This window comes from Fopius arisanus, unplaced genomic scaffold (assembly GCF_000806365.1).
Source record: "Fopius arisanus strain USDA-PBARC FA_bdor unplaced genomic scaffold, ASM80636v1 scaffold00046, whole genome shotgun sequence".
NCBI classification, from domain to species: Eukaryota; Metazoa; Arthropoda; class Insecta; order Hymenoptera; family Braconidae; genus Fopius; species Fopius arisanus.
Genome location: NW_011887785.1, coordinates 841156 through 868367, shown reverse-complemented (window position 1 = coordinate 868367; position 27212 = coordinate 841156). Strand labels below are relative to the sequence as shown.

Here is a 27212-nt window from a genome sequence, read left to right as displayed (position 1 = left end):
TTTGAATCAGTCCTCTCTTTCAAATTTCAAAATATAATTTCTTTTCCATTGACTATGGTTACAACGGTTTAATTTGTTGAATGCTATGAGAGAAGGGGTTGTTTAATTTCCTCTGTTTTTTTTCTGCGGAAAATTTTTAAAATGATTGATATAATGATGACCCCTCCCAATACGATGAACAGATATTTGCCGATGGTGACGAGGATATTTTGCATAGTTTCCCCAAGTTCGTCCAAAGAGCTGGTGAAATCATCGGAATCGTCGGCGTCATCCTCGTCGGAATCGTGGGCGTCATCCTCGACGAACTCTTCTTCGAAGTCCTCAGAGTCTTCGTCAGACATTCTGTTTTTTGCGTCGCTCAGCGAAGTGACTAGCAGATCAGCTTCCACACCAGCTACGGCGTTGGTTACAGCATTTTTGCCAAAATCGTTTACTATATGAGTAAAGTCTCTTCCTTTGGGTAGTTTCAATGATTCAAGAATTGTATGGCTGTTCAAAGTCTTTACATTTTTTATAAATCCCATTATGTTTAAAAAATTGGAACACCACTATATATATAACATTATTAAATAGATAGGACAGATGTGGATAAATGAAAGAATTACAGTCATGATTAAACTGTTTTAAATGAAAAAAATTAATTCTCCTTTTAATTACGTATATTTAGAGAGTATTTGTTCTATTTAGACTTTAATAAATCGTTATGGGAGAATACAACCATTTTTTCGTCGGAAATTATTGACATGTTAATTATAATTACTGAATAATTGCCCATTAAAAATGTCAGAGGTGCAGTGGCAATTCGTAATTGGCACGTGGCAGCGAAAAATTTTTAATCTTTAGTTTTTTCATTGATTCTCGTTCAGAATATTTGAAGAACTTATAAAAATATCTTCTCAATTGCCCAGACACGAATAATAAGCATTCAATTGCTTGCCCTCTCCACTCGCTAATTATGAATAAATAATTAGGGGACGTTGGAGTAATATTAAATAAAAAATTATCTTTATGGCAATCATGGGAATGGATTGATATGGATTTTAATGATCAATTAATTTTTATTTCCACTACGACAATTTAAATAACAATCTCCAGGTACCCCGCATGATAACGACTCCATCTCGTGTAAATTCTTCGAACCCATAAATTCCTCTGGTAAAAAAACCGAGTGAGAAATGGAGAGTAAAAAAGGATGAACATAAAAGCGGATCTCGAATTATTCCGTGAAAGGCATTCCCACAACGTCGATGTGTTTTTTTTTATCCAAAATCATTACCGAGTGATTCAACTTTAAAATCATCGATGAATAAATTCTCCCCACGTCAACTCTGAGCCTCAAATTCTCCAGTTGAAATACTCCAGGGTATTTCTCCTATCACCATCACCACTGGAAAAATAATAAAGAAATGTCTACCCATGGAGCACATCCCCAAGTGCAACTCATAAAATCCGACTGATCATTCTCTCCAGGAAGAACATGACCTAGTGATCGCAATAATTGATTTTACACCCTTGGGCGAGTAATTCATGAATATCTAGTTAATGACTACGAGGACAAATACTTCGAGTACTCGAGGATTTAATTGTGATAAAGGTGAGGTACAACCTGTATATAACAGTAAACTGTCATTACATAAATTAATGTGTGTCACATTCCGAGGAATTTAGGGTCCAGTGACATCGATTTTTCTTTTCGATTGTTATTCATTTTTTTTTTCTCTGTTGAATCTCTCGTTAGGGTGATACTGTATTTAGTTAATTGTCGAGTTTACATATATATAAAATAACGCCGGTATGTACATCGGGTAAATGACATTTGTAAGCAGCTGTCAAAGGCCCGATCATCGACATTTCAGTCGACCAAGAAATATATTTTTAACGACCTTGATTCCATGTGTCATTCTTATGAATTGATCAATTAATTAGACTTTATAATATTTTTATTGAAAAAAAAACGATAGAATAGAAGAAAAAAGTTTGAAAATTTTTTCCAGACAATAAATAATAAATAATGAAAAAATAAAAATATATTTTCCAAATATTTTTCAACAAAATATGCCTAATAAATTGATTTTTCATTCTTCCAGAGTTTATCAGTTCTCCAGAGACTCGTGACAAAAGGGAAACAATGGAGGGACCAGAAGTAACATTTCTCTTTCAATTCGGATTACTCCGAGACACAGTGACAGTCGAAGCAAGTGCATTAACCCTAAAAGCCCTGAAAGATCACGCCTGCGATTTCATAAATGTGAAATGCCCAGAGCACGGGCTAACTCAACTATTCGAGAGACTCCTCTTATTCAAGCACGACTACAATTCAACGAACATCCTTCAACTGATAACAAATGCAACGGAAGTAATCGACGAGACACTAGTGGAGATAGTCCTGACAGGTCAAGTACCAACGGAGGAGGTGTTAGTCCGACCCCACGCCCTGGTGGTCCACTCGTACAAGGCCCCCACATTCTGTGATTTCTGCGGTGAAATGCTGTTTGGCCTTGTCAGGCAGGGACTAAAATGCGAGGGCTGCGGCATGAATTACCACAAGCGGTGTGTAATTAAAGTTCCCAACAATTGCATGCAGGATCATAATCGCCGAAGACGCAGCTCAACACTCCTCAACGTACCTAGATCACCTAGCCAGGGATCAACAAGCAGTTTAACAAGCGCCAGTGACGACAATCACAGCGCAGGTACATCATCCACAACGAGTAATAATCCCACACTATCAATACCCTCGATAATAACACCGAAACAGTCGAGATCGCCATCACTGGGTGGTAGGCCAATCTGGATCGAGCGAGAAATGGCAGCGAGAATTAAAATACCCCATACATTTGTGGTACATACGTACACAAGACCGACGGTATGTGGCTACTGCAAGAAATTACTTCGAGGATTGTTCAAGCAGGGACTGCAGTGCAAGGATTGCCAGTACAACGCCCACAAGAAGTGCATTGAAAAAATTCCAAAGGACTGCACTGGAGAGAATCCTAAAGACGCTGGAGGCAATGATTACGCGGACAGTGACATTGGCAGTGAGCCAGAGAGTAGATACGATGGAAGAAATGAAGAGGGTGATGGTGACAGTGACGCTGAATCACCACCGAGAACATCACACATATCCTACGAAGAGGCTGACGATAATCACCAGGTGAATGGTGATTACAACGATCAGATACCGAGTCGTGATGATGGATCACCAGATGACACCAGAAAATCTCAGCCATCGAGTTGCAGTTCGAGTCCTAGTAATAATATTCCCCTGATGAGAATTGTCCAGAGTATAAAGCACACGAAGAGACGTGGATCGAAGGTCCTGAAGGAGGGGTGGATGGTGCACCTGACGAATCGAGATAGGCTAAAACGTCGTCACTACTGGCGTCTTGATTCAAAATCATTGATGCTCTTTCAAACTGACACTGGCTCGAAGTACTACAAGGAAATTCCTCTAGGTGAGATCCTGGGGATTGATACAGTGAGACCACACATATCATCGGAGGCCACTCACTGCTTCGAATTAAGAACAGCAAATGTCGATTATTACGTGGGTGAGGATCCCCTCAGACTCGATTCCAATGCACAATTGCCACCACCAGAGAGCGGAATTGGTGCACATCTAGCTAAATCATGGGAGACGAGTATTCGTCATGCACTGATGCCAGTGACGAATAATTCGAGTTCCAGTGAGGATCAATCGACTGAACCCGAGGAGACAATCACTGATATGTCGCAGTTGTATCAAATATTTCCTGATGAGGTCCTGGGTTCTGGACAATTTGGAATAGTCTACGGTGGGACTCATCGTAAAACGGGAAGGGCTGTTGCCATCAAGGTCATCGATAAACTACGATTTCCAACAAAACAAGAGGCACAATTGAAGAACGAAGTGGCTATTCTCCAGAATTTATCGCACAGTGGAGTTGTCAATCTCGAGAGAATGTTCGAAACACCAGAGAGAATTTTTGTTGTCATGGAGAAGCTGAAGGGCGACATGCTGGAGATGATTCTCAATTCAGAGCGCGGAAGACTCAGTGAACGCATCACCAAATTCCTGATAACCCAGATTCTCATTGCCCTTAAGCATCTGCACAGTAAAAATATTGTTCACTGCGATCTCAAGCCCGAGAATGTCCTTTTGAGCTCAAATAATGATTTCACACAGGTGAAACTCTGTGATTTTGGATTTGCCAGGATTATTGGAGAGAAGAGCTTCAGGAGAAGTGTCGTGGGTACTCCAGCCTATCTAGCACCTGAGGTGCTGAGGAATAAGGGATACAATCGATCCCTGGACATGTGGAGTGTTGGAGTAATTGTTTATGTCTCGTTGAGTGGAACATTTCCTTTTAATGAGGACGAGGACATCAATGAGCAGATCCAGAATGCAGGATTCATGTATCCACCCAATCCGTGGAAGGATATATCAGGTGATGCTATTGATTTGATAAATAATTTACTGCAGGTGAAACAGAGAAAGAGATTCACTGTTGATAAGAGTCTGGCCCATGTGTGGCTTCAGGATTATCAGACGTGGTGTGATCTCAGACAGCTCGAGGCACAAGTTGGGTGTCGATATTTGACCCATGAGAGTGATGATGCACGGTGGATGGCTCATGAGCATCAACAGACATGACACGATTATCTACCGAGAATCAACGAATCTTCATCGTTTCCTTTTCATAAGGGATGGGCGAGATCTGCACGAGCCACTCTGCGACGATTTATTCGTGCCTGAAGAAAAAAAATTATTTACCAGTAATTATGGAATTACTCCCTAATTTTCTGCTGGCATATCACTGGAATTTATGTTTAGAATCAGCGAGGACATCATTTCGGGCAGAAAGTTTATGAAGGCCTGTAGATATTTTTTTTTATTATCGAGTTTTAGAATTCTCAAGGACATTCCGAGGAATCATCGCTGCTGGTGGATTGATGTAGAATAATTCAGGGGAAGGGGCTGCTGCTTGTGATGAAGATGTCTAGGTTTTATAGGTGATCGGGGAATTTTTGCAGATCGTTGGGGGATTTTTGGGTAAATCTTAGATTACTATGGTATTTTGTCGGTGAATTAGAGAAATTCATTGAATCGCTTCTTTACATTTTATGCTTGTGGGAAAAGGAGTCAGTAGGTTTAGAATCCTTGAATTCTTCGGGGAAAATTCAATGCTATCGATGACCAGTGACTGGCGGTTACCTATCCAAATAATAAAACGACTCAAAATATTACAGCTTAAAATATTCCAACAAAAAATACATTATTTCGAGGCATGGCATGAACAAGGCAAAAAAGATAATGAATTCTCATGATTGGTAGATAATTGTCAATTACCCTCGAAATTTTACTCGCTACAACCCCTCAATATACCAATAATTTATAAATATTTCAAATGATAATATAACGTTTAAGGGATTTTCCTTAAGAAATAATAATATTACGATATCGTAATATCTCGACTTGTAATATTTTTCGGGCTAATATTTTTCGAAATAATATATTCACATTATAATATTTTGATTTGTCATATTTTGAGGGGTAATATTATTACTGAATGAAATTTACAGCGGCCACCGTTTCTATTTATATTTTATTTAATGAACAATTTTATTTTAATGACAAATAATTTTTTAATGCATTTCTAAAGTTGCAGTACTGCGAGTACTGAGTCATTGACAGTAATTGCTTTAATTGGTGAAATTATCCGGAATAATTTCATGGCAGTTGCACAGAGAAATAGATTATTAGATATTTGGATAATAAGTAGTTGCCAAACGGTGAATTCTAAATGATCAGATTAAAGAGCAAATCCAGTAGCGAAGTGTTCAAGATTACTCAATTAATTTATAATGATATCGTAGAGTTCTAGAGGTATAGATGTAAATTTTCAAGGTCTCGATGTTCTTCCGCTCCAATATTGTTGAAATTTCGTTTTGTTTTCAGATATATTTTTAAATAATCTGTATCAATGAGTAATTGCAGATTTTAGAGAGCGTTGAGAGATATTTTAATTGCTGATGAATCGTTATTGTTCCAACGTATCCGTATTGTAAATTAATGATCGTAATTTTTCGATAATGCAATTTTTTACATGTGAAATGGGGTAGAGGGAAAAATTGCTGATGAACGTAATGATGAGAAGAATTATTAATGTAAAATTTATCAAATTGCATTCCAGATTTTGTTGATTCATTCCTCAATAGTTTAATGAGACAATATTTGAATAGAATATTAAAATTAAAGCTCAATTCAGTTGAGGAGGAACTGAAATCATTAATTCAGCTCATATCACGTTGAATTATTCATTTACAATCTTTAATTATCACGTAATAATGAAGAGAATTAATGGTCCGAGTAATTTTAATGTGTACCAAATAACAAATTATCTTTATGGCATTTATGATTAATTAATTTTAATCAATGAATTTTTTTAGACAATTTTGACTGGTTGTGGGATCTGATAATATTATTTTATACTTTTTATTACATTATTTTTATTATTACGCTTCAAGAGAATTATTACTCAATGCTATTGCATACGCAATTGATAAGAGATTATTCATGAAAAATGGGAGGAAATTATTGATATCCGGGGCGGGTCATTTGATACATGAAAATTATGAAATCAGAATGAAAAATGCTTTTCTGTTCGGCAAATAATTATTCTCAATTAATTATTTTAATTAGGGGATGCTGGGGTAATATGGAGAGCCATTAAAAATTATTGCACCCCTATATTCGTGTGTACATCATCGAATGGGATTAAATTATATATTATTATTGCATTATTTCGATTACATTTGTTATAAAATTTGTACCTTTCGGCGTAATCGTCCCAATCGATTTCGTAAATTCATCTTGAATACTCCCGCGCCCTTGTTTCGAAACTTAATACTCTCCAATCATAACCGATTATCAATAAATAATTACTAAAAACAATTTCTGCGTTTTATTGCAATTACATTGGAAAATTCAATTAATCTCTCCCACTGATTTTCTTCCACAGGAAATATTTTTAGTTAAAATTTTTCATTTTATTAAAACATCTCTGGTTTTACTAGCTGTTAAATAATTGTTTTTTTAACAACATATTCTAGTTTCCTCCCACCTTCACCCACAAAAATTACAGCTGGCGTAAATAATTACTGCTCTCCAAATGCGTCCTTCTGTGTCCCAGTAATTCGGTCACCAGTCGAAATATTTTTTTTCTCAAGTTGACACTCATCAGAAAACGCAGAGAAGAATGAAAAATAAATTGTTTATAACAATAAAAAAATCGACAAGTGATCACCGAGTGACTAATTCCAAATAAACACAATCCTTCCTCAAAACAATTATGTTTATTAAAAATATTCGAATAACAACATCAATAATCATTCAATTATTTTGTTTAACAACAAGTGAATGGATCGACATCCCAGAATTTTCGGATACTTCGAGGATTTATAGACTTCCATTCAATAAACACGAGAGAAATAAATTGACAGACGGACAAATCGGTTTTGCAAATTTTTATAATGCAAAAGTAACGACGGAAAATCCCTTCTTGGAAATCATGACAACTGATCGAGTGATGGAACCCCAGCTGATGATTGACAGGAACGATTTTACGACTCCAGTTAATGGGGATGAGGATGGGGTCGTCACCGACGGATCCGATGCAGATGGAAGTGATGAGGAAATGCCGAAAGCCCCAGGAGTCACCGATCGAGGAGATGTCCTCTATTATTTACCAATGGAATTATTCAATCAAGTCCACAAGACACTTCTGCAAAATAAACACTCCAGCATAAAAGAAAAAATTGATTTCTTGAAGAATTTTAAACAATCACTCCTGAAAAATATAGGTATTCACCATCTCCATTTATTCATTACACTAATTGTAATAATTGTAATCAATCTGCAGTTGAAAAATATTTTTCTTCGATTTTTCATTTGATTGAATTTAATTTCTGTTTTCAATAGCTAGAAAAAAATTATGGAATGCCTTATTATGGTTTATTTAATTAGAAATTGAAATTTTTGTCATTTGTGGAAATGGTGGGATTTTATTAATGAATTTTTATTGCAGAATCGAGACTCGATGGAATCGTTAATTCTCCGAGAGTAAAAAGGGGATCTGAATGGGAAGATGATCATGTCGGATTTCCTTCCCTGGAAGGCGCATTACTCGCTATATCTTTCCTCACATTTTCCGTTTATCTCGTGCAATTAGTAATGGTAAATGAGAAAAATAAAATAAAATGGTGAATTTGAGAGTTGTTCAGGGGCGAATGAAATATTTTCACGAAAAATCTCTCGCGCAATAAATAACAATTATTAATATTTTCCAGATGTTATTCAGGAATTTGGCAAACAATCCACCTGCAATAAATACAATATTAGTGAACAGAAACAAGCGATCAGCTGATATAACCGATGAGACAGCGAGAATTCTCAATTATCTCGAGGAGTTCTCGAGAAATAAATTAAAAAATTAATCAGTGAATGTAAAACTGGTAAATAAATCTTGATAATGTCATCCCCACTATTCTCCCTCCCCTCCACATGATAAAGAAAAAAGACGAAAAGTTGTCTTGAAAGGTGTCAGATGCTTTCACTTTGGACTCGAATTATTTTTCAATTCAATTCGAAAACTATCGATCGAATCGATAATAATTATTGATCGATTTATCAATTACTGTCTGTGAATCGTCTGTGGAATTCTCGGAGCAAAATCCATTCGCCAAACAATGGATTACAACAGGATTGACAGCATTTCAAGGTCACAACATCCGAATAAACAATTGACTGATGTACAATATGGAACAGCTGGTTTTAGGGCGAAGTAAGAATATTTTGTTAGTGTTTTCAACGAGACACTAATGGTTTGTTGGTTATGAGAACATTTCTATTGTTATTGACAGTTTGACGGATATTTTTACGTTTTGCGCGTGAATTATAAAAATTGAATCGAAAAAGCAAAATTAATGCAACAAAGGACTAGAATTCATTCCCATTTTTTCTAACAATAAAATTCTTCCAGATCAGACCTTCTGGATCACGTTCTCTACCGGATGGGAATCCTGACAGTTCTACGATCGAAGCAAAAAAATGCAACAATCGGCCTGATGATAACAGCAAGCCACAACGAAGAGCCAGATAATGGAGTAAAACTCGTCGATCCAGCTGGTGAGATGCTGGATTCCTCCTGGGAGTTGATTGCAACAGAATTGGCGAATATTCCAGACTCAGAGCTAGTGAATGCCCTAAAAAAAATTATCAAAGACGAAAACATTAACGAGGACTCACCATCAAGTGTAATAATAGGGAGAGATACTCGGGAAAGTGGCTGGTCCCTTTCCAGAGCTGCAATTGATGGTATAAACGCAGCTGATGGCATCATCCAGGATTTTGGCATCATCACGACACCTCAGCTGCATTATTTGGTCGTCTGCTCCAACACCAATGGATCCTACGGTGAACCAACTGTCGAGGGATATCTTTTAAAACTTGTAAATGCCCTTTTAAGTATCAAGAAAGCCAAGAACAATGATCTATATGTGGGAGAGATTTATCTGGACGCTGCCAATGGAGTTGGGGCAATTGCTGCTAAAGAATTCCAGGAAATTCTCCATGACAATTTGAGTATTCGAATTTTTAATGACGGAAATGGACCCCTGAACCACAAGGTTATTAATTATTCATCAATCATTATTAATGATTAATTAATTAGAAGTAATTATTATTTACAGTGCGGTGCTGATTACGTAAAAGTTCAACAATGCCCTCCCATCAACAGTCCAGGAAAATCTTTGACGAGGTGCGTAAGCATCGATGGAGATGCTGACAGAGTGATCTATTATTATCTAGATGACAGTGATAAGTTTCACCTGCTGGATGGAGACAGGATAGCGACCTTGATAGCCAGTTACCTCAAGGAACTCGTGGAGGAGAGCGAATTGAAAATTCAACTGGGACTAGTCCAGACAGCTTATGCCAATGGGGCTTCAACGACTTACATTTCTGAATTTCTGGTGAGGTGACTCCCAATAAAATTTAATTGACAATTAAAATTACGATTAAAATTGCAATTTAACAATCAGGGAAGAATACAAATGCAAGAGCCAGAGATTTATCTTTTTCAGATTTATTCATCGGCTCCACATAATTTTCATTCATTACGAATGGTATTTTATTTATTTTAATTGTACATATCCTCCAGAAAATTCCTGTTGTCTGCACCGAGACTGGAGTTAAACACCTGCATCATAAAGCCCTGGAATTCGACGTGGGGGTGTACTTCGAGGCGAATGGCCATGGGACAGTCGTCGTCAAGGATAGCGTCCTGAAGATGATTAGGACAGCCTCCCAGAATATGAAGTGAATATTCTTCAGGATATGAAGAATGAAGAGATAAGGGAATATTCTATGGATTTATTTATCATCTTTTTTGTCTAGTCTTCCGAAGAAATGCAGGACAGCATCATCAAAGCTGACGAGTCTGATTGACGTGGTGAATCAGACAGTCGGAGATGCTCTGAGTGATATGCTCCTGGTGGAAGCAATTCTCTACGTCAGGGGGTGGGACATCGTCACCTGGGAGAGAAGCTACACAGATCTGCCCAACAGGCAATTGAAGGTCAAGGTTCAAGATAGAAATGTCATCGAGACGACTGATGCTGCGAGAAAATGTGTGTCACCTTCTGGTCTCCAAAGTAAAATCGATGAACTCGTGGCACGGTACTCGAAGGGACGAGCATTTGTTCGGTAATTATTTAATTGCGTCGTCCTCACCACCAGGAAATCGTGTGATTAATGTTTATGTTGATCATCAGGGCGTCTGGGACAGAGGATATCGTCAGGGTTTATGCAGAATGTGACAGCTCCTCGGAGGTGGAGAAATTCGCTGCTGAAGTGGCACTAGCTGTTCATCAACTTGCTGGTGGGATTGGGCCCGAACCCATCATTCCTCAGTGATATCAGGGCTTTTTTTTATTTCATATCTTGTATTTTTATGGATTTGGTATGAATAAAAATGGTGAAAATTACTGAAAACATTCTGCGATCCCAAAAAAATTGCCGATTTTTTTTTTCAGTTTAATTCACTTTTCATGGTCTAAATCAGAAATATTTTTTATGAAAAAAATTAGAAATTGTTGGATTTAGTAATTGTTTTAGTAATTATTAAACGATTCATCTAGGAATTAAGGAAATTATTGATGTTGTCTTATGGCGTCGGCATGGCAACCGATCGATTTTGAGTTTCAAGTGGTCAAGTCCCTCAGACGATTTCATTGCCAATCACACAGTTGTCATCCGTTATGACTAGAATGTGGCAGGACAGTGAAGTCAGATTTGACACATCTCTATCGTAAGTTTTTCGAAAAAAAAAATTAATGATTTCTCCCAATCAATTAATTAATAAGTTACTTTCTCAATTTTCTTGAATAATTTTTATCTGCTCGCTCCGACGACCGACGAGAATAACAATTAATTAATTAATTGATAAATTAATCGATTAATTAATTATTCCAGGGACATCCAGATGAGATGTGGAGAAGTCCTGATTGACAGACTCGACATGATTGAAGATACAAAAGGCAATGCAGGTGATCAAGGACGTCTTCTCATTTCTAATCTCCGGATAATGTGGCATTCACTGTCATTACCTCGAATTAATCTGAGTGAGTGTTTGTTTATTTAAAAAATAACGAGTGCATCTAACAGCTGAACCCCTAGGTATCGGATACAATACGATCATCAATATATCGACGAAAAATATAAATTCCGTATGTCTAAAAATTAATAACAATTTAATTCTAAATCCCCTCGAATTGAATTGAAAATTGGATAATTATTTATTATGTTGTAGATGCAGGGGGGAGTGGTCCAGGCTCTTCACATTTTAACTGCATTTAAAAATTGCAGATATGAATTTATTTTTACGAATCTCAATATCAAAAGCACTAGGCATTTCACATCGGTTATTGGAGTTCACAGGTAATTGTTTATTAATTGCGAGGCATGAGAGTAATTCAAAATTTTTTCAGGGCTTATTCGTCAACGAGAATGTACAGGGAGATTAAATTGAGGGGTGGATTTATTCAAGACAAAAGATTGACGACATTTCCGTTGGAAATTGTTAATAGCACAACTCCAGGGGTTTGGAATTTGTCCACAGAACAGGTGAATTATTAAATAATTCACTTTTTTAACTGTAAAAAATTTTTAAAAATGAAGAAATGGCTGATTTGTTTGGTTTTGCTAATTAATTGTTTTTTTTCCATTGAAAATTCTCCCGAAAAAATTCAAAAACTTCAACCATCGAAACTCTTTTAATTATTTATTCAATTTTTTATTCCAGGGTAACGTGGGAACATTCGTTGTGACGAACGTTCGTGTCGTCTGGTTCGCTGACATGAATAATCAATTCAATGTCTCATTGCCTTATTTAGTGATGACGAGTGTAAGAAAATTATAAATTGAAATAATTCTTAATAATCCTTACAAGTCCCCAAATCCCATAAAAATTTCTACACCAAAAATCAAAATAATTTCAAGTCAAAAAGTTTTTTTGACGATGAAGTGTTAGAAATATTTTTCAATCCCCAGGTGAACATCAGGTCCTCAAAATTCGGTCCAACACTAGTTCTTGTGAGTTCTGAATCGAGTGGTGGATATGTCCTGGGATTTCGCGTTGATCCCCTCCAGAAACTCCACATTTTGCACAAAGAAATCACAACATTGCGATCAGCTTTCGATAAATCTCCGATTTTCGGAGTTGAATACACGTTTGAGCACGAGGTCAACAAAATTCGACTAAAAAATTTTCAAAAAAAAAAAAAATTCTACAAGAATTCATGCATTAATGGGATATAAAAATTAATTAATATGAATCTTTTAATGATCGATAATCGATTGATTTTTAATGATATCCAGGGGATAGTAGAGCCAGACCTGAAGGAATCAGATTCAAAAGAGATTCAGGAAAATGAAGACGAGATTTCAAACGTCTTTGGATTATATTTCACGGATGATAATTCAATCCAGAGAAAGCCAGAGGTCTGTCCACATCTGGGTCTAGCCGCAGAAGAACCAAAAGAGGGAAGTTCTCTCCAAAGCCTCTGGGAGCTCCTCCCAACGACGTGACAATTCACTTCTCTAAATAAATAATCAAACAACCGAAACAAATTCATTATTTCTCCACACTCTCCATTATTTTTAGCATAAATATAATTTATTATCTAAAGCAAATGCGGTAGAAATGAATTTCACGTTCGCTGTATACGAATATTATTAATCACTATCAATAATCGAGGAACAATCTTAACAATTTTTTAATCTCACAGACTGATTTGTGTTCATTATCCACTGAATAATCGAGATGATTAATTACACTGAGAAAATAATTTTTTACTTGCATTAAAAAAAAATGTTTTGAAAATCGACGAATTGAATTAATTTTCATCATAAAAAATTCTCTAATATTGATTTTTCAGCCAGAAAATCCAAATAAATAAATTCAACTCAAAAATCATAATCTGCCACGAAAAAAAAGAAGAAATTTCAATAATTGAAATGCACGACAATAAATAAATGGGTAAATTCTCAAAGACCGAGTCCTTCTCAATGCAAATAAACAACGGAATATTCACCAGTGTAAATAATCAAAACACCTCTAACTGGTTCTGCACCCAGGTGGATGATGAAGCGGTGACGAGTCATTCTGCTCATCCCCAGAGTTCATAGGTGATTGATTAGGAAATCTGTACCCCATACTCATAATCATGAGTTCAAAAGGATCACTGTTCATTCGAATTTGATTAGCAGAAGCAGCCTCATAAATTTTCTCCACCTCCCTGTCATTGACAGTGCCATCCTCAGGCAAAGGACTCCAAAGTCTGATAACAGGATCAATTCCACTAGTAGCTAGAAGACACGTCGAGGGATGTGGCTGAAGACAATTAACAATTCTCTCATCACCACGCAAAACTCTGAGAATATTGGTGGTCTTGCGATTCCAAACAAAAAATGACCCATCATCAGACCCAGCCACAATATACTGTCCATTGCTACCAAAGAAATTCGCCTCCTTGATATCAGTGGTGGTATTGCAGTGTCCACAGAACCTCAGCTTGTAATCAACAGCTCTAGCCCTCCACTCATTCTCAAAATACGAGGTCTGATTGATATTGTACGAGCTGACAGTTCCATTATCCGACTGCGAAGCCATCGCATCCTTGATGTCCTTCTTCAGGGCTTTATGTGCGACATTTGAGTCGTACTCTGGATATTTCCGCTGAAAATCCTGAATAACCCTGAATGCCTCAGAGGGACGATGAAGATCGTTGAGACAACGTGCGAGCCTGAAGTGAGCTTTGACGTGATCAGGATCAAGGTGAAGAGTTGTCTGACAGTCTCTGAGTGCAGCATAGATATCCCCATCCCATCTTCTCTTCATGTACGTCGCTGCTCTGTTGGCATGGAGAACAGCAGCTGTTGGGCATATTTCAATTGCTCTGTTGTAGAGATTGACAGCATAAGTGTACTGGCCATTTTGAAAAGCACAATTAGCCTCCTGCTTCATCGTCTCAACATCCAGAGGCAACTCCAGCGTATTCACCAGCTTGACATCGATCTCCGAATCACCATCGAGCCCATACGCCAATCTCGTCACCTCCTCGTCATCATTATTATCACAATTTGATGATGTGTTGTCCAGGGGGAGTGTCTCATAGCTGGCAACTGTTTTGTGACTGTCAATATCAAACAGATAAATCTGCTCGCCTCCCATATTCACCAGGAGTTCGTTGCCATCATCGGAGAATGTCAGGTACGTTGTTGCAAAATTTCTCTCGCTGTATCTGACATTTGGGGATTTCAAGTGGCCAGCGATGAAGTACTGGGCGCAGCCGATGGGCAAATTGTCGTCTGATTCGAATTTTTGATTTGATCGAGAGAGATCGTTGTGTCTTGGTGCTGCATCGATGGGTATCTGTCCTAGTTTAATCATTCGTCTGTCGTATAATCTCACATAGGGATCATTGGCACCAATGGCTAGGAGCTCTGGTCTTCTTTTGTTGACAGCCATGCACTTGGCTTCTGCTTTTCTACCAGCATGATTAACGAGATTAATCAGGACACTCTTGCGATTAATTGATTTGCAATTGTGTTTTGTTCTCATATCGTACTGCAGTATCAGGCCATCCTCACCGGCACTCCAGAATACCGAAGGTACGTTCTCCAGGGTTGCTATTCTCTTGACACGACCGGTGTGACAGGTACAGACTAGAATTGTATCGGATATTGATACGTCGTGAACTCTAACTCCATTATCACCAGCTCCTGTTACCAGGAGAGAGTCGTTGGACTCTGGCATGAATTTCACGGAGAAGATGTTGCCGTTGTGGCCAGTGTGGTAGATTAATTTTTTTTGGTAACGAAATGGATCCCAGAGGATCAGGTGCATGTCGTCTGATGCTGACGCTAGAATTTCTCCAGTGGAATTCCATTCTAGACAATTTACACAGCCCTTGTGGCCTTCTAGCTCTTTCTCAAGACCCAGACGTGAAATCAGACTGTCTGCCACGTGCAGTTTACGACTTACTGTTCGCGAGAGTGACTCCTGGGGAGCAATTGGAATTGTTAGGACAATTGATTGGGGTAGTTGTCGTGGTGATAACTTACGTGGGTTTCTCTTAACCTTAACAACTCGATTAGCCTTTTTTCTCTGTCGATTCTCCTGAATGACGACTCCATGACGAATTATTTACCTTGACAGGTGATTAAATATTCAACCCTCCATCGACCTGGGGGGGGACAGAAGGGGTGATTATCCTTGAAGTAGTCGTTTGATCAATCGTTGTGAGAGGTTTTCTGATGTTTTCGGGACGTCAATTTTTTTTTGGCTTTTATTCGTGAGGGGTAATTGTACGTGATTTACCTGTTCTAATTGTTATGCATTGATTGAGACGTCATCGATGCACGTTACACGGTGCACAGGTACGAGTGTGAATAAAAATAATAGCACTTTGAAAATTTCCTCAGATTCATTGATCAATTAGTTTTTTTTTTAATTCTTCTGGAGCTTTCGTCGGAGGCACTACAACTGGAAACTTGATGTCAGAATTTTCCAGGGGGCATTTACGAGTAATTGACCAGTAAAGTGTCAAATGGCGGTCATGTTTCTGAGGGCAATAAAAAAAGAGTGACAACACTATTGTGAAGTTTTGTTGTTGCGAGATATCGATTATCGCGAATGATATTTCGATGCACATCGAATCGAAATAATCGAGACAAAAAGTATCGATTTCAGTCTGTCCTGTGCAATTTCAATTACGATTGGTTGCAATATGGCCGCAAATGTACAATCGCGCAAAAATAATTACGAAAAACCACGAGGGATTAAGAAAATTTTTAAAAATTAATCGATAATAATTTCCTGGATCGAATGAAAAAATAGTCAGACATTCTGAAATGATAATTGTTTTTTTTCACGTGCTGTTTCTTCTCGGCAAATTCATCTACCGGAATTATCGGGATGATGATCCCCCAGGGGATGATGCTGAGGAAAACCATGAGATCGAGGGCTCGACGAGCGTCGAGGTGAATCCATCGGAGAAAAAAAAACGAGTCTCGTCATACGATAATAATTTTTATGGGGAAGAGGGTGATAAAATCAGATTCTCACCACCCGCCTACATTCAGAGATACCACGCCGTTGCTACACTTCTCCAGAGAGATGAGTTCGAAGGACAAATTCGAAAAGTAAACCAATTACCAATAAATAATGAGAGGATGGGGTGATATGGACAGAAATTAAAAATAATTGCATTTTTAATTTTTCACATTATAAGAAATTAATTAAAACAATTTTGTCATTAGGTCGTGGATTTTGGATGTTCAGAGCTCGGATTTTTTCAACATTTAAAAAACACCAGAGGAATTGAAGAGATTTTGTGTGTCGACGTCGACAGAGAAACTCTGGAAAGGAATAAAAGAAAAGTAGAACCCCTCACCTGCGATTATTTGAGTACCAGAGACGTTCCATTGACCGTACATATCCTGGAGGGCAGTGTTACGGATAATGACGAGTACTTAGAAAATTGCGATGCAGTCATCTGCATTGAATTAATTGAACATTTGTATCCAGACACTTGTCTCAATCTTCCCCTCAATATTTTCGGTTTTATTCAACCGAAAGTCGCAGTGTTCACGACTCCAAACGCGGATTTCAATGTTTTATTCAAAGGAATGACTGGATTTCGACATTGGGATCACAAATTCGAATGGAGTAGAAAAGAATTTGAGGACTGGGCGAGCAACATAACGACAAGATATCCAAATTACCGAGTGGAATTCTCTGGAGTCTGCAGTGGTCCCCCAGGATCAGAGAATTTGGGGTGCTGCTCTCAAATGGCGACATTCATTCGTCAATCAGAGAAACCCCGAATACCATGTACCCCAGGTCTTTTCAAGCTGGTATCAACAGTGAAATTCCCTTATCGAATCGACAATCGTTCTTCCACTGAGAAGATCGTGGAAGAGGCCACGTATTATCTACGTCATTATTCCCTGAACAGCGGGAAGGAGTTAATGGGTCTGGAGATGTTGGCAAAATGGATAGACAGATTGTCAGTGAATACGTTGACGAATATTGTGAAGGCGGAGGGCTGGCCGGTGGTGGATGACGAGGAAATGGGCCCCTCAGTCCTCTGTCCTCCCTTGTCTGAGTATTCAGGGTGCTCTGAGGATGGTGCGGATCACTGGGGGACCGAAGAACCGTGGCAGCAGGACTGGCTAGGGAATTGTGATGCTGATGAAGAGAATTGTGATGATGATGAAGAGAATTGGGATAATGAGAGTGAATCATTTGCCGCTAGTCACCAAATAGAAGATTTTTGTGGTAATTTTCAGGAATGTGATGAAAAATTGAGGACTCCAGGGAATTCCAAAGACTCCCGAGAGTACAGGGGATGTTCTCACGATTCTGGTGATTATTTAATCGAGTCTCCGGGGAAAAGAGCGCCAGCTGTCGAATTGGAGTCATTGAATGCTGATGTCACACTCGACAGCATCTGCAGCATGTACTTTCAACCCTCTACCTGTGAAAATAATCAAAATTTTCCAAATAATGTGACGAATGAGGATTTCAATGATGAATTAGTGGGTGATTGCTCCAGTTGTCTACGAGACTCTTTTCCTGGGAATAAACCGAATTTTACTAGCACTCCAGTGCCACTGGAACGTAGGAGAATCCAAAAGCCCCAGAAAAATTCCTGTCAAAAAGAATTCTCACAATTGTCAGACACTTGCAGCTCATGCCAACAGGAAAAAAATGAGGTGATGAGAAAATTAAAAGCCAGTAATTCAAAACGGAGAAAATCTGTAAACGAGTCAAACCCGTCAATTGAAACTCCAAAGGGTTTTAGTGAGCAGGAATTTTTGTTAGAGAATACGAAAAAACCGATTTTTAATGATAAATTGGATTTTTGCAAAGTCAGGGGAAAAAATGAATCAGAAAATTCCGGGATGACGAGACCGTTATCTCTCTGTACCTCTGGTGATCTCCAAAATACTGGCAATGGAACCCTGAAGGATGATGCGGATAAAATGATGTCAGAGGCGAAAGGCAGTCCTCCGAACAGTTGGTCACCTGAAGTTATGGACTCTGGATATCCAAATACATCCTCAGCCCAGGATATTACTCCAGAGTGTGAGTTATCCAGCATTGGACAGGACAGAATATCAGAATCAGAGTCTCCAAGTCTTGCTGAACCCCCAAGGCCACTAGAGGTTCACGAAGTTGAAAATGGGGACCTGGCGAACAATAATCGCGATGGAGAGGGCAACAACGTAATTGCCCTGGGGGAGAACGAGCTTGATGACCTCCAGCCTCTCATCAATGTCCTGGAGAATGATTTGGAGAATGAAAATGATATTTATGATTTTCAGAATGGCTTTCCCTTGTGGCTTTTGAGGATTCTCGATGCTGAAGGGGCACTTCATGCTGTTAATATTCACAGGGATGAGGGATTCGACAGTTCCGATGATGAAGACAGGGAGGAAGTGGATGAAAATGAAAATATCGATGAGATTTGAGTGAGGTTGGATGGGGTCAGAGGATGTTTCAAAATAATTGAGAGAGTAGGATGAATGAATTATTACATTTTGCTATGATGTATTATATTTAATTCTGAGGCTGTGGTCGACTGTGAAGGTGAAAGCAATAGGATAAGATTTGATTCAAATATTGATGGCACAAAATGTATTGTCGAAATGTTCTTCCAAAATCTCTTTGAATCGTACAAACATAAGTTTTTTTATTTTCAATTATTCAAGGTGAGTTAGTTTTTAATATTTGATGGATTATCTTTTGTTCGAGGAATATATTCGATATAAAGTGATATAACGGGAAATAAAGTGGAAATATTATGATTCCACCCAAGACTGAAATGGCATATCTGATGACTTTGATGAGATTAATACAATAAAGTTTGGACAAATAAAGAATTCCATAAAAGTACTCGTTGTTTATTTATTTATAAGATAATACTTGAAAAATCATCAATTTTTGTGAAATTGAATTTTGGAATGAGAAATGTGTAATTATTGTGAAGAATAATGAAAAAAATGTAATGCATCACAGTTCATCTTTAGAAATTGGGCAATTGCACCGATTCTCCGGTTGCTGGACCCTCTCCATCCCTTCCAGAACTTCAACAGAATTTTCAATCCTCTCACTCCATTCCTAGAACACAAAAAATCTCAGGATTAAATTCTCATAATTCATAATTTTATAAATAATTCCAGACCTTTAACAACGACACGTAATAACAAAAAACATCTTGGGGCAGAGCAACTCTTCTCATCAATTCACGTCCTGCCCTCGCAATTTTCCTCGTCTCCTCGTCATTATTCATCGCCCACTGTATTTTCTCGACAAGATCGGAGAGGTCCGCTTTAATCGGCACGTAATGCTCGTAAGGTACTAAATGATGATAAAAGTACTCGTAGTACTTGGACTCCTGTTTAAACACCGATGAATCCCCCGCCAGGAGATAAGGGAGACGATAAGCAGCCACTGTCCCATCAATATTTAATTGATATTTATACTGTATCAAAAAGAAAATTTTAATTATCACCCTTAGAGCACATAATTAATAACAATTCCACAATAAATAATTCAGGGAGCTCTTAGAATTACTTGGCAATGTCTTATTATTATTATTTATTGGTGGAATGAGTCAATTGGAGAATGGGGAAAATGAAATTCCCAAAAACGTACGTCAAAAAAATCGAAAAATGATATCGCCTGTTGTCCCGGCCCGTATTTCGATATTTCATCTCTGAAGAAGAAGAAGTTCGTGATGGAAACGTTGAAAAGCTCCGGATGTCTTCTGGAAATTTCGATGAGCTTCAACCGCTCACGACGAGAGTCCCGACCTCGCCAAAAAATTTTTTCAATTTTTCGTTTCCATGGATTTCTAGTATTTCCTTGAACCGATAACATATCAAGCATCACCCTAGAACGAAAATATATTAATTATTTTATAATAATTCAGAATTATTCTCAAAAAATTGAATTATCGTAATTGAGAATTTCAGGGGTTGAATTCGGTTTTTTTTTTTTCGTTTAAGGGCGATTAATTAATTGTCATTGATTAATTAATAATACCTCCCCATATTTTCGAGAGATGATTCCGTGATGTCGTACGTGGGGAGAACAATATCTCTCGTATCCTCTGAGGCACACCACGAAAATATTGGATACAACGTGCCCTTGATCCCCACAAGTGGCCAGTCCCCTAAATTCATAAAGAATTCTGTATCAGGTACCACTAATTTTCGTGTTAATGACAGAAGAATTGAATCCGAGAATACTTTAAAGCCCGTGTGATCTCCGTAGCACTTTCTATAAATCTGGAGAAAAAAAAATGAAAAATGAATTGAATTTTTCCAATTTTCCCATTCAAGGAGAAGATTTAATTACTAAATAATGATACCTTATTTTTTTTAATGACGTAGTGACAGAGGCTGACACTCTGGGGCCTTGAGAATTCCTTTATTATTTTATTTCTCATCTTATCGAAATTTATTTGAGGAAATTCCCTCAAGTCGTTAGAAATTTGAGAATAATTCGATGGACATTTCGAATTATGCAGCCACTCGTGGATTGAGAGCTTTGGGCAGTCGCATTCCTCTTCATAAATGGGACCTGCAATTTTATTAATTATATATCTGAAGAATCTACAGTTTTTTAATAATTGGGAGCAATTGTTGAATTTTAAACTGACGATTCGTTTGAGGAACAGATTATTCCCTCGAGTGCAGGATAGAAAAATCGTGAGACTTTGAAAATTGAAGTACCTTCTGCATGGATCGCAGCCTTTGGAATCGTCTGATTGTTTATCGTGACAATAACGTGAAAATTGTAACAGGTTTCGTATAATCTATAACGTATGATGAAACTTCCATCTCGACAGTTCAATTTTTGCTGCCAAATTCGACAGGAATGACCCCCTGAATTTTCAGAATTAATTACCACTTTTATATCGATGTTCTTCTCTTCCACTTCAGTGATACTGAAACAATTGAACAATAATTTAAATAATTCTCTATTGTAAACGTCAAAATAATTTATCGAAAAAATTCCCTGGGAAATTGTTCAAATTTTGTCGAAAAAAAAACTGCTTTTAAAATTGACATGTTATTACTTCCGGTTTCTTTTACTAACTTATTTCCATTAGAATCCACAAGCTGCAAAAAAAAATAGCGACTTCTCATGACTATTTCGGGGAACAACCCCGGGCCCCAAACGATCGTCTTCGATGGATCGATAATTTGACCACCTGAAGTAATTGCAATTAAATTTAATGCGAGTGCTAGTACGAGACGATGCATTGTTTAGTGAAGTATTTGACAATTAATGAATAGTTTAATGAATAACAACACGAATTATTGGTGAGAATTTTTTTTTGTTTGTCTATTCATCGCCGAATTGAATTATTGATAATTATTGATTAAGGTTAATTGAGCTTGAGGGATTGTGAAAGAGAGGTTAACTGAATTTCTCGAGAGTAAATTAAAATATGGCACATCATTCCATGTATCTTCGAAAAATGCCGAGATACATGAGATAAAGATACATGAGATATTTCAGAGGTTTTTCAGTGAATTCACATTTTGGATTTTCATGATTTATTAATATAAATTTTATACATTAATTTATAAATTCTGAACAATTAAAGCAATTGATAAAATCGATGGACTCGGCTCCACTAGAACATGCGGTTATATCCTGTGAACAATAAATTCAAATTAATAATTGAATTCTCATGAATTCTTGAGGCCCGACGAATTCAAATTTTTCTCCCAGAAATTACGAAATTTCAAGTTCATGTGGATGAATTTTCAAACATGAATTTTCATTTTCAAAAAATAATATGACCTGTCAACCCTCATGGTGATTATCACAATTAAAAGTTAATAAGAATCCCCGAGCCTCAATACTTAGCAAATAAAACAGTTCATACTCTGATGTGAAGGAGCATTCATTCTGAACATAGTTTGAGGGATGAATCGAGGAGTGTAAGGAGGTCTGAATCTCGGCATCATCCCAGGTAATCTCCCCCTCACCGGTGGCAAAGGATACCTCATCATCATCATAGGGTTCATCATCATTGGCCTGACATCATAATTCTGTGAAAAAAAAAATTATTCTCTTCTACATCTCCACAAAATCCTCCGCAAATAAAAAAAATAAATTTCTTTTTACACTTACATCGTAGTACATGGGGAATGGAATGCCCTCGGAGTAGGGTAAAGCTGTTCCTCTGTCCGGTTCACTTCTGCGGTGTACCTCGTAATAATCCCTGTACCCAGACTCCCGGTGGGAATCACAATTTCGTTCTCGTTCTGGGGTACGTCGTGACCTCGAGTCCCGTCCTCTCTCTTCACTTGATCTACGAGAGCCCCGACGATTTCGTTCTTCATGATAAGAACTATCTCTGCAACAATAGGCTCACATAAACAATCCTAATTTAAACATCTCATCTTCTGATCCACTGATTTACTCACCTATTATGCGACGATGTCCTTCGATGACGTTCTGTGTACGACTTTGACACTCCATCACACCTACAATAAATATTTAATGAGCAATGGCTTCAACAGAATATTTTGCACACTCAGTATAAATAATTCGGGACTTTATTAAGTCATTAAACTGGCAATTTGCTCTGGTATATCTCATTAGAGATCATTACAGTCCCGATTTTATGTAATATCCATATTTTTTTAATTAAGCAGAATGGAATACCAATCAAAATGGTAATCGAGTAATTGAAATCGTAAAGTACAAATAATATTCCATTTTGCCGCATATATTAAAATGTATTTTCCTGAAAAATTGTAATTGCATTGATGTAAATTCCTGGAGAGACGAGAAAATTAATCGGTCACTGAGTTAAAATAATAATTGTCTAGTCAGTTTACCTTTTTCTTTTTTTGACTGAATAGTCACGAGAGTTAATGAAATATTAGGAATAAATGAGTGAATCATTAATTGAGTGGATAAAATACCAAATAATTAATTAATGATTCACTGAAAAAAGCTGGAACAGAAGGTGGGCAATGAAAATATTAATTCGTACCAATGGTTCTCCTGGATAAATGGAGGTAGAAAATGTTGAATAATTTGGATTGTAACGCGGGAATTTTGGAGATGAATAATGAGTAATAATGACAGATATACATGAGAGATTTTGGATGATACACTCACCTCCTGGGGCTGAAGGACTTGGAACGTCGGTCTGATGACCTCTTTCTCTCTGAAAAAATAAAAATTTATGAAAATCTAATGAAAATATTTGAATAGCCACCAGTGGATAATTGCATTGTCTAATAAATGAGTGAAAAACATTTAAAAAAATGAGAAATCTGATTGAAATTAATTTTGGGGTCAGGGAGTTAGGTAAAATAATTCAAATAATTTCAGTAGGAAAATTTGAGGCAAAAAAAATAATTATTTTTCACCGTTTCTGACTTTATCCACAGCAACTACTGTTCGTCGTTCAGGGACCTCAGCTCTGCTGGTTTCTTTCGCTAATTCTTCACGATCGAATATCGGCTTCGATCCTTCTCCTGGTAAAAGAAATAAATTAATAACCATAGAAATTATAATAAATACATGGGTATACCAGGATGATTGTCGAGGAGAATTCTTGACAGGAAAACTGATGCCACATTTACCCTCTAGATCAGCCCTGAGTTGTTTCTGATTTTTCTCAGAGATGCAATTGTGAATTAATCCTGAGAAAAATTCATTGAAAAAACTCAGCGCTTTTGCACTGGGGGAAAAATTGTTAAGAATATTACGATTTTTGTAATTCGAAGGGAATTATCAACATATTTTTCCTTGATACCAGACAAATAAGAAAATAATGAAAATTGATTGAAAATTTAGGATTGCAGAGCTAAAATAATAATTCGTTATAAAAAAATTGCCTCTCTATTACTTTCATCTTCAAATTGTTGATATCTTCATCATCTTCCTGTGCAGTATCTTCGAGACGTCGTCATGGAGTTCTGCAATCTTCATTACCTGTAGCTAAGATTTCTAATAAAACATCAAAATAAAAATCCATGTTTTTTTCGATTTTCTTTCATTTGTGCAGCTGTAATAAAAAATGAGGATTAAGCAATTTCAGTGCAATTCCAGTGAAATATCGGGAAATGAGTCTCTAACACCAGATTATTTCGATTTATGGGTAAATCAAGAAGTAACAGGTGTGAGTCATCATTTCATGTGTTTATGATTGCAGCTGTAGCTGGGCATTCGGAATCTCCGGATTGCAATGAAATATTTCCACAGCATCGACAGAGACTCGACAAAAGCCCTAGCTTCCATACCTCATCATCTCATATATCCATATTTTTTTATTTCAATTAATTACCTGTAATTTAGTAGGATAATTCAGAAATAAATAATTTACCTCGATAATCGTGATGGACTTCGGTGTTTGGATCTCTCTGAACTCTGAGATCTGGATCGCTGTTTTGATTTTCTTCTTTCATCTGCAGATCATCAAAAAAAAATAATTAAAACTCTCAATATTTCGAATAGTGAATTTTTTATGCAGTAATTATTCATTTATCATTGATACAAAAAATCTCACCAGTATGACTTTCGTCCATGACAATTGTTCGTCGCTCTGGAATATCATGGGTGCATATTTCGTTTGCTATTATCTCTTCACGCTCAAAAATGGGCTTTGATCCTTCCCCTGGAGCAAATCGAATTGATAAAATTGGAAAATGATAATCCATTGAGTAAAAGTCAATATTTCTTATTAAATTAATTATAATAATTAAGAATCGATGTACTTTACCGTGACGATAATAATTACTCTTCAGGATGCGATCGCCGCGGCAATTTTCGATGGTGAGACTTTTGTAAATTTATCTTTGTCGTAAAAAATGCATTAAATTCTCCCGAATTTATTTACGATTCGTTAAAAATTTTGAAGAGTCAGTTCTATTCATTGATTATCTGATTTTCCAAATGTGAATATTTTATGATTAATTCTTTATGAATAATTTATTTAAAATTAAACATGATCTTCATGAAGTCTTCAGTGGAGATTCCGATGGGATTATTTTCTTCACAGCATTACAAATTTTTTGTATCACTACGTAATCCACTTCGATTTATTATGAATTGCACGAAACCGCTCGATTCAATTGACGAAAGATAAAAACACAATGAAACATTACCTTCTCTTCTTTTGAGGGCGATTTCGTCAGGATTAGTAATATCCCTCAACAACTCAGTGGTCTCTTCAGCGTTTGGAATATTCCGGTGAATATTAACTTTAATTGTTTTAAGCTCACTAACACTAATTTTACTTCCCTCCCGGCCCTTAAACAGTGGAGCATTAGACGTTGACGATGAATCACACCTAAAATTGTGAAAATTGTTAATACAAATCGACGAATAAAAAAGATGAGAATGAAAAACGAGACTGATGTTATAAAAATAAAATGATTAATGCCAACTTCTCAGACATAACAGGAACTCTGCTGCTAGTTAAACGACTTCTACTTGTCTCACGAGATCTACTTCTTCGACGTCTGCTGGTACTCGGTGATCCTGATCTTGACCTTGACTTTGATCTTCTACGTTGTTTCTTCGCTTCGAGTTCTCTTGCTCTTCTCGCCTCGTACTCTTCAATCATCTTCATTTTGCGTCTCTCGTGCTCTCGTTGTTTCTCCTGCTCGATTCTCCACTCTTTCCTCCTCCTCTCCAACTCCCTCAATCTGTCCTCGGGTACGTGATCCAAGGAAGACCTAGAGTCTCTTGATTTGTCGTCCCTTCGTCGCATTTTTACTGGAAACAAAAAACAATTTTTGTGGATTAAACAAAAAAGATGGAATTTTGGATTTGAATGAGAGAAAAAAAAGATAATTCTCCATTTGTCTGAGAATATGGAAATTTGCACAGGCTAACCTCTCACTTATTTATGTATCCCGTATGTACACGGTAAATTGTTAAATAAAAAATAAAAACTCATACCTCTGGAGTAGCTAAAACGAATAATAACTTTTGAGATAATAAAATCGTTGTGAATAAGACTGCATGCAGGGTAAAACGTCAATTACAATTGAAGCAATAATGCCGGACACTTGTGGAACGCCAGTAAATGCCAATGGGTAATTGAAGCGTCATGAAGCGTCATGAAGCATCATGAAGTGGTGCCGCAGAGTGCGCATGCGCACAGCATCGCTTACACAGGCGCAGTTTTGGGGGTTGGAGTGACCCCCTGGGGTGTCCATCAAGTCGAGGGGGTGAATTTTATTTTTTGCGACATGAATGCTCCTTGTTTTTCGTTTATTTAACTTAAATTTAACCGCCTGTAGAACGAGCAAAAGGGGACGCCACATTTTGTGCAATTTCAATGAAATAAATTATTCAATGTATTGAATATATACCACTAATGAATTTATATTTTTAAATCTGCGCGTTGTCCTAGCGGTAACGTGCTCGACTGTCACGCCGGCGGCCCGGGTTCAAGCCCGGCATCATTCATTTTTTTTTTTAAATAATTGCTATTTTTTTTTGTTTTTTTTTATGGCTAATTAATGGAAATATTGTTTAAAAACTGAATATTTGATAATCGAGAAGATATCCAGTGAAATTGAGAAATTAACAATTTTTTAAAACAATACTTTTGCA

At 37.2% G+C, this 27212-nt stretch overlaps 8 protein-coding genes across 9 annotated transcripts; 5 read left to right on the top strand and 3 right to left on the bottom strand.

Moving 5' to 3' along the window:
* Positions 1-1181: 1181 nt before the first annotated feature.
* PKD (serine/threonine-protein kinase D3) lies at positions 1182-5480 on the top strand. Its single transcript, XM_011306301.1, has 2 exons — positions 1182-1594; positions 2088-5480. Exons 1-2 carry the CDS (start codon positions 1543-1545, stop codon positions 4631-4633), a joined length of 2598 nt encoding a protein of 865 aa, XP_011304603.1. The 5' UTR covers positions 1182-1542; the 3' UTR covers positions 4634-5480.
* A 1573-nt stretch (positions 5481-7053) lies between these two features.
* LOC105267441 (uncharacterized) lies at positions 7054-8489 on the top strand. The gene is made up of 3 exons (XM_011306300.1): positions 7054-7842; positions 8067-8215; positions 8329-8489. Exons 1-3 carry the CDS (start codon positions 7332-7334, stop codon positions 8473-8475), a joined length of 807 nt encoding a protein of 268 aa, XP_011304602.1. The 5' UTR covers positions 7054-7331; the 3' UTR covers positions 8476-8489.
* A 75-nt stretch (positions 8490-8564) lies between these two features.
* nst (phosphoglucomutase 3-like protein nst) lies at positions 8565-11035 on the top strand. Of its 2 annotated transcripts, none has more exons than XM_011306297.1 (6): positions 8565-8822; positions 9021-9666; positions 9730-10011; positions 10200-10357; positions 10436-10744; positions 10813-11035. In XM_011306297.1, exons 1-6 carry the CDS (start codon positions 8728-8730, stop codon positions 10952-10954), a joined length of 1632 nt encoding a protein of 543 aa, XP_011304599.1. In that variant the 5' UTR covers positions 8565-8727; the 3' UTR covers positions 10955-11035. The 2 variants fall into 2 exon arrangements, with proteins under 2 accessions (XP_011304599.1, XP_011304600.1); XM_011306298.1 differs by having other exon boundaries at positions 8772-8862.
* A 189-nt stretch (positions 11036-11224) lies between these two features.
* On the top strand, positions 11225-13201 carry BBS5 (Bardet-Biedl syndrome 5 protein). Its single transcript, XM_011306299.1, has 8 exons — positions 11225-11348; positions 11513-11661; positions 11717-11766; positions 11850-11977; positions 12028-12163; positions 12342-12443; positions 12590-12781; positions 12917-13201. The coding sequence occupies exons 1-8, from the start codon at positions 11299-11301 to the stop codon at positions 13124-13126; spliced, it is 1017 nt and encodes a 338-aa protein (XP_011304601.1). The 5' UTR covers positions 11225-11298; the 3' UTR covers positions 13127-13201.
* Positions 13202-13503: 302 nt separating this feature from the next.
* On the bottom strand, positions 13504-16163 carry LOC105267438 (WD and tetratricopeptide repeats protein 1). The gene is made up of 3 exons (XM_011306296.1): positions 15921-16163; positions 15665-15786; positions 13504-15602 (listed from the first exon to the last, which is right to left on the bottom strand). Exons 2-3 carry the CDS (start codon positions 15734-15736, stop codon positions 13656-13658), a joined length of 2019 nt encoding a protein of 672 aa, XP_011304598.1. The 5' UTR covers positions 15737-15786; positions 15921-16163; the 3' UTR covers positions 13504-13655.
* A 121-nt stretch (positions 16164-16284) lies between these two features.
* Positions 16285-19502, top strand: Hen1 (Hen1 methyltransferase). Its single transcript, XM_011306295.1, has 2 exons — positions 16285-16744; positions 16862-19502. The coding sequence occupies exons 1-2, from the start codon at positions 16454-16456 to the stop codon at positions 19076-19078; spliced, it is 2508 nt and encodes an 835-aa protein (XP_011304597.1). The 5' UTR covers positions 16285-16453; the 3' UTR covers positions 19079-19502.
* Positions 19503-19527: 25 nt separating this feature from the next.
* On the bottom strand, positions 19528-22087 carry LOC105267436 (KDEL motif-containing protein 1). The gene is made up of 7 exons (XM_011306294.1): positions 21714-22087; positions 21347-21561; positions 20983-21194; positions 20655-20899; positions 20265-20502; positions 19792-20091; positions 19528-19727 (listed from the first exon to the last, which is right to left on the bottom strand). Exons 1-7 carry the CDS (start codon positions 21878-21880, stop codon positions 19620-19622), a joined length of 1485 nt encoding a protein of 494 aa, XP_011304596.1. The 5' UTR covers positions 21881-22087; the 3' UTR covers positions 19528-19619.
* Positions 22088-22170: 83 nt separating this feature from the next.
* Positions 22171-26724, bottom strand: LOC105267469 (splicing regulatory glutamine/lysine-rich protein 1). Its single transcript, XM_011306349.1, has 13 exons — positions 26639-26724; positions 26553-26563; positions 26036-26366; positions 25754-25938; positions 25156-25263; positions 24973-25054; positions 24582-24596; positions 24014-24372; positions 23760-23808; positions 23057-23116; positions 22761-22986; positions 22513-22678; positions 22171-22277 (listed from the first exon to the last, which is right to left on the bottom strand). The coding sequence occupies exons 1-13, from the start codon at positions 26713-26715 to the stop codon at positions 22258-22260; spliced, it is 1689 nt and encodes a 562-aa protein (XP_011304651.1). The 5' UTR covers positions 26716-26724; the 3' UTR covers positions 22171-22257.
* Positions 26725-27212: the final 488 nt, after the last annotated feature.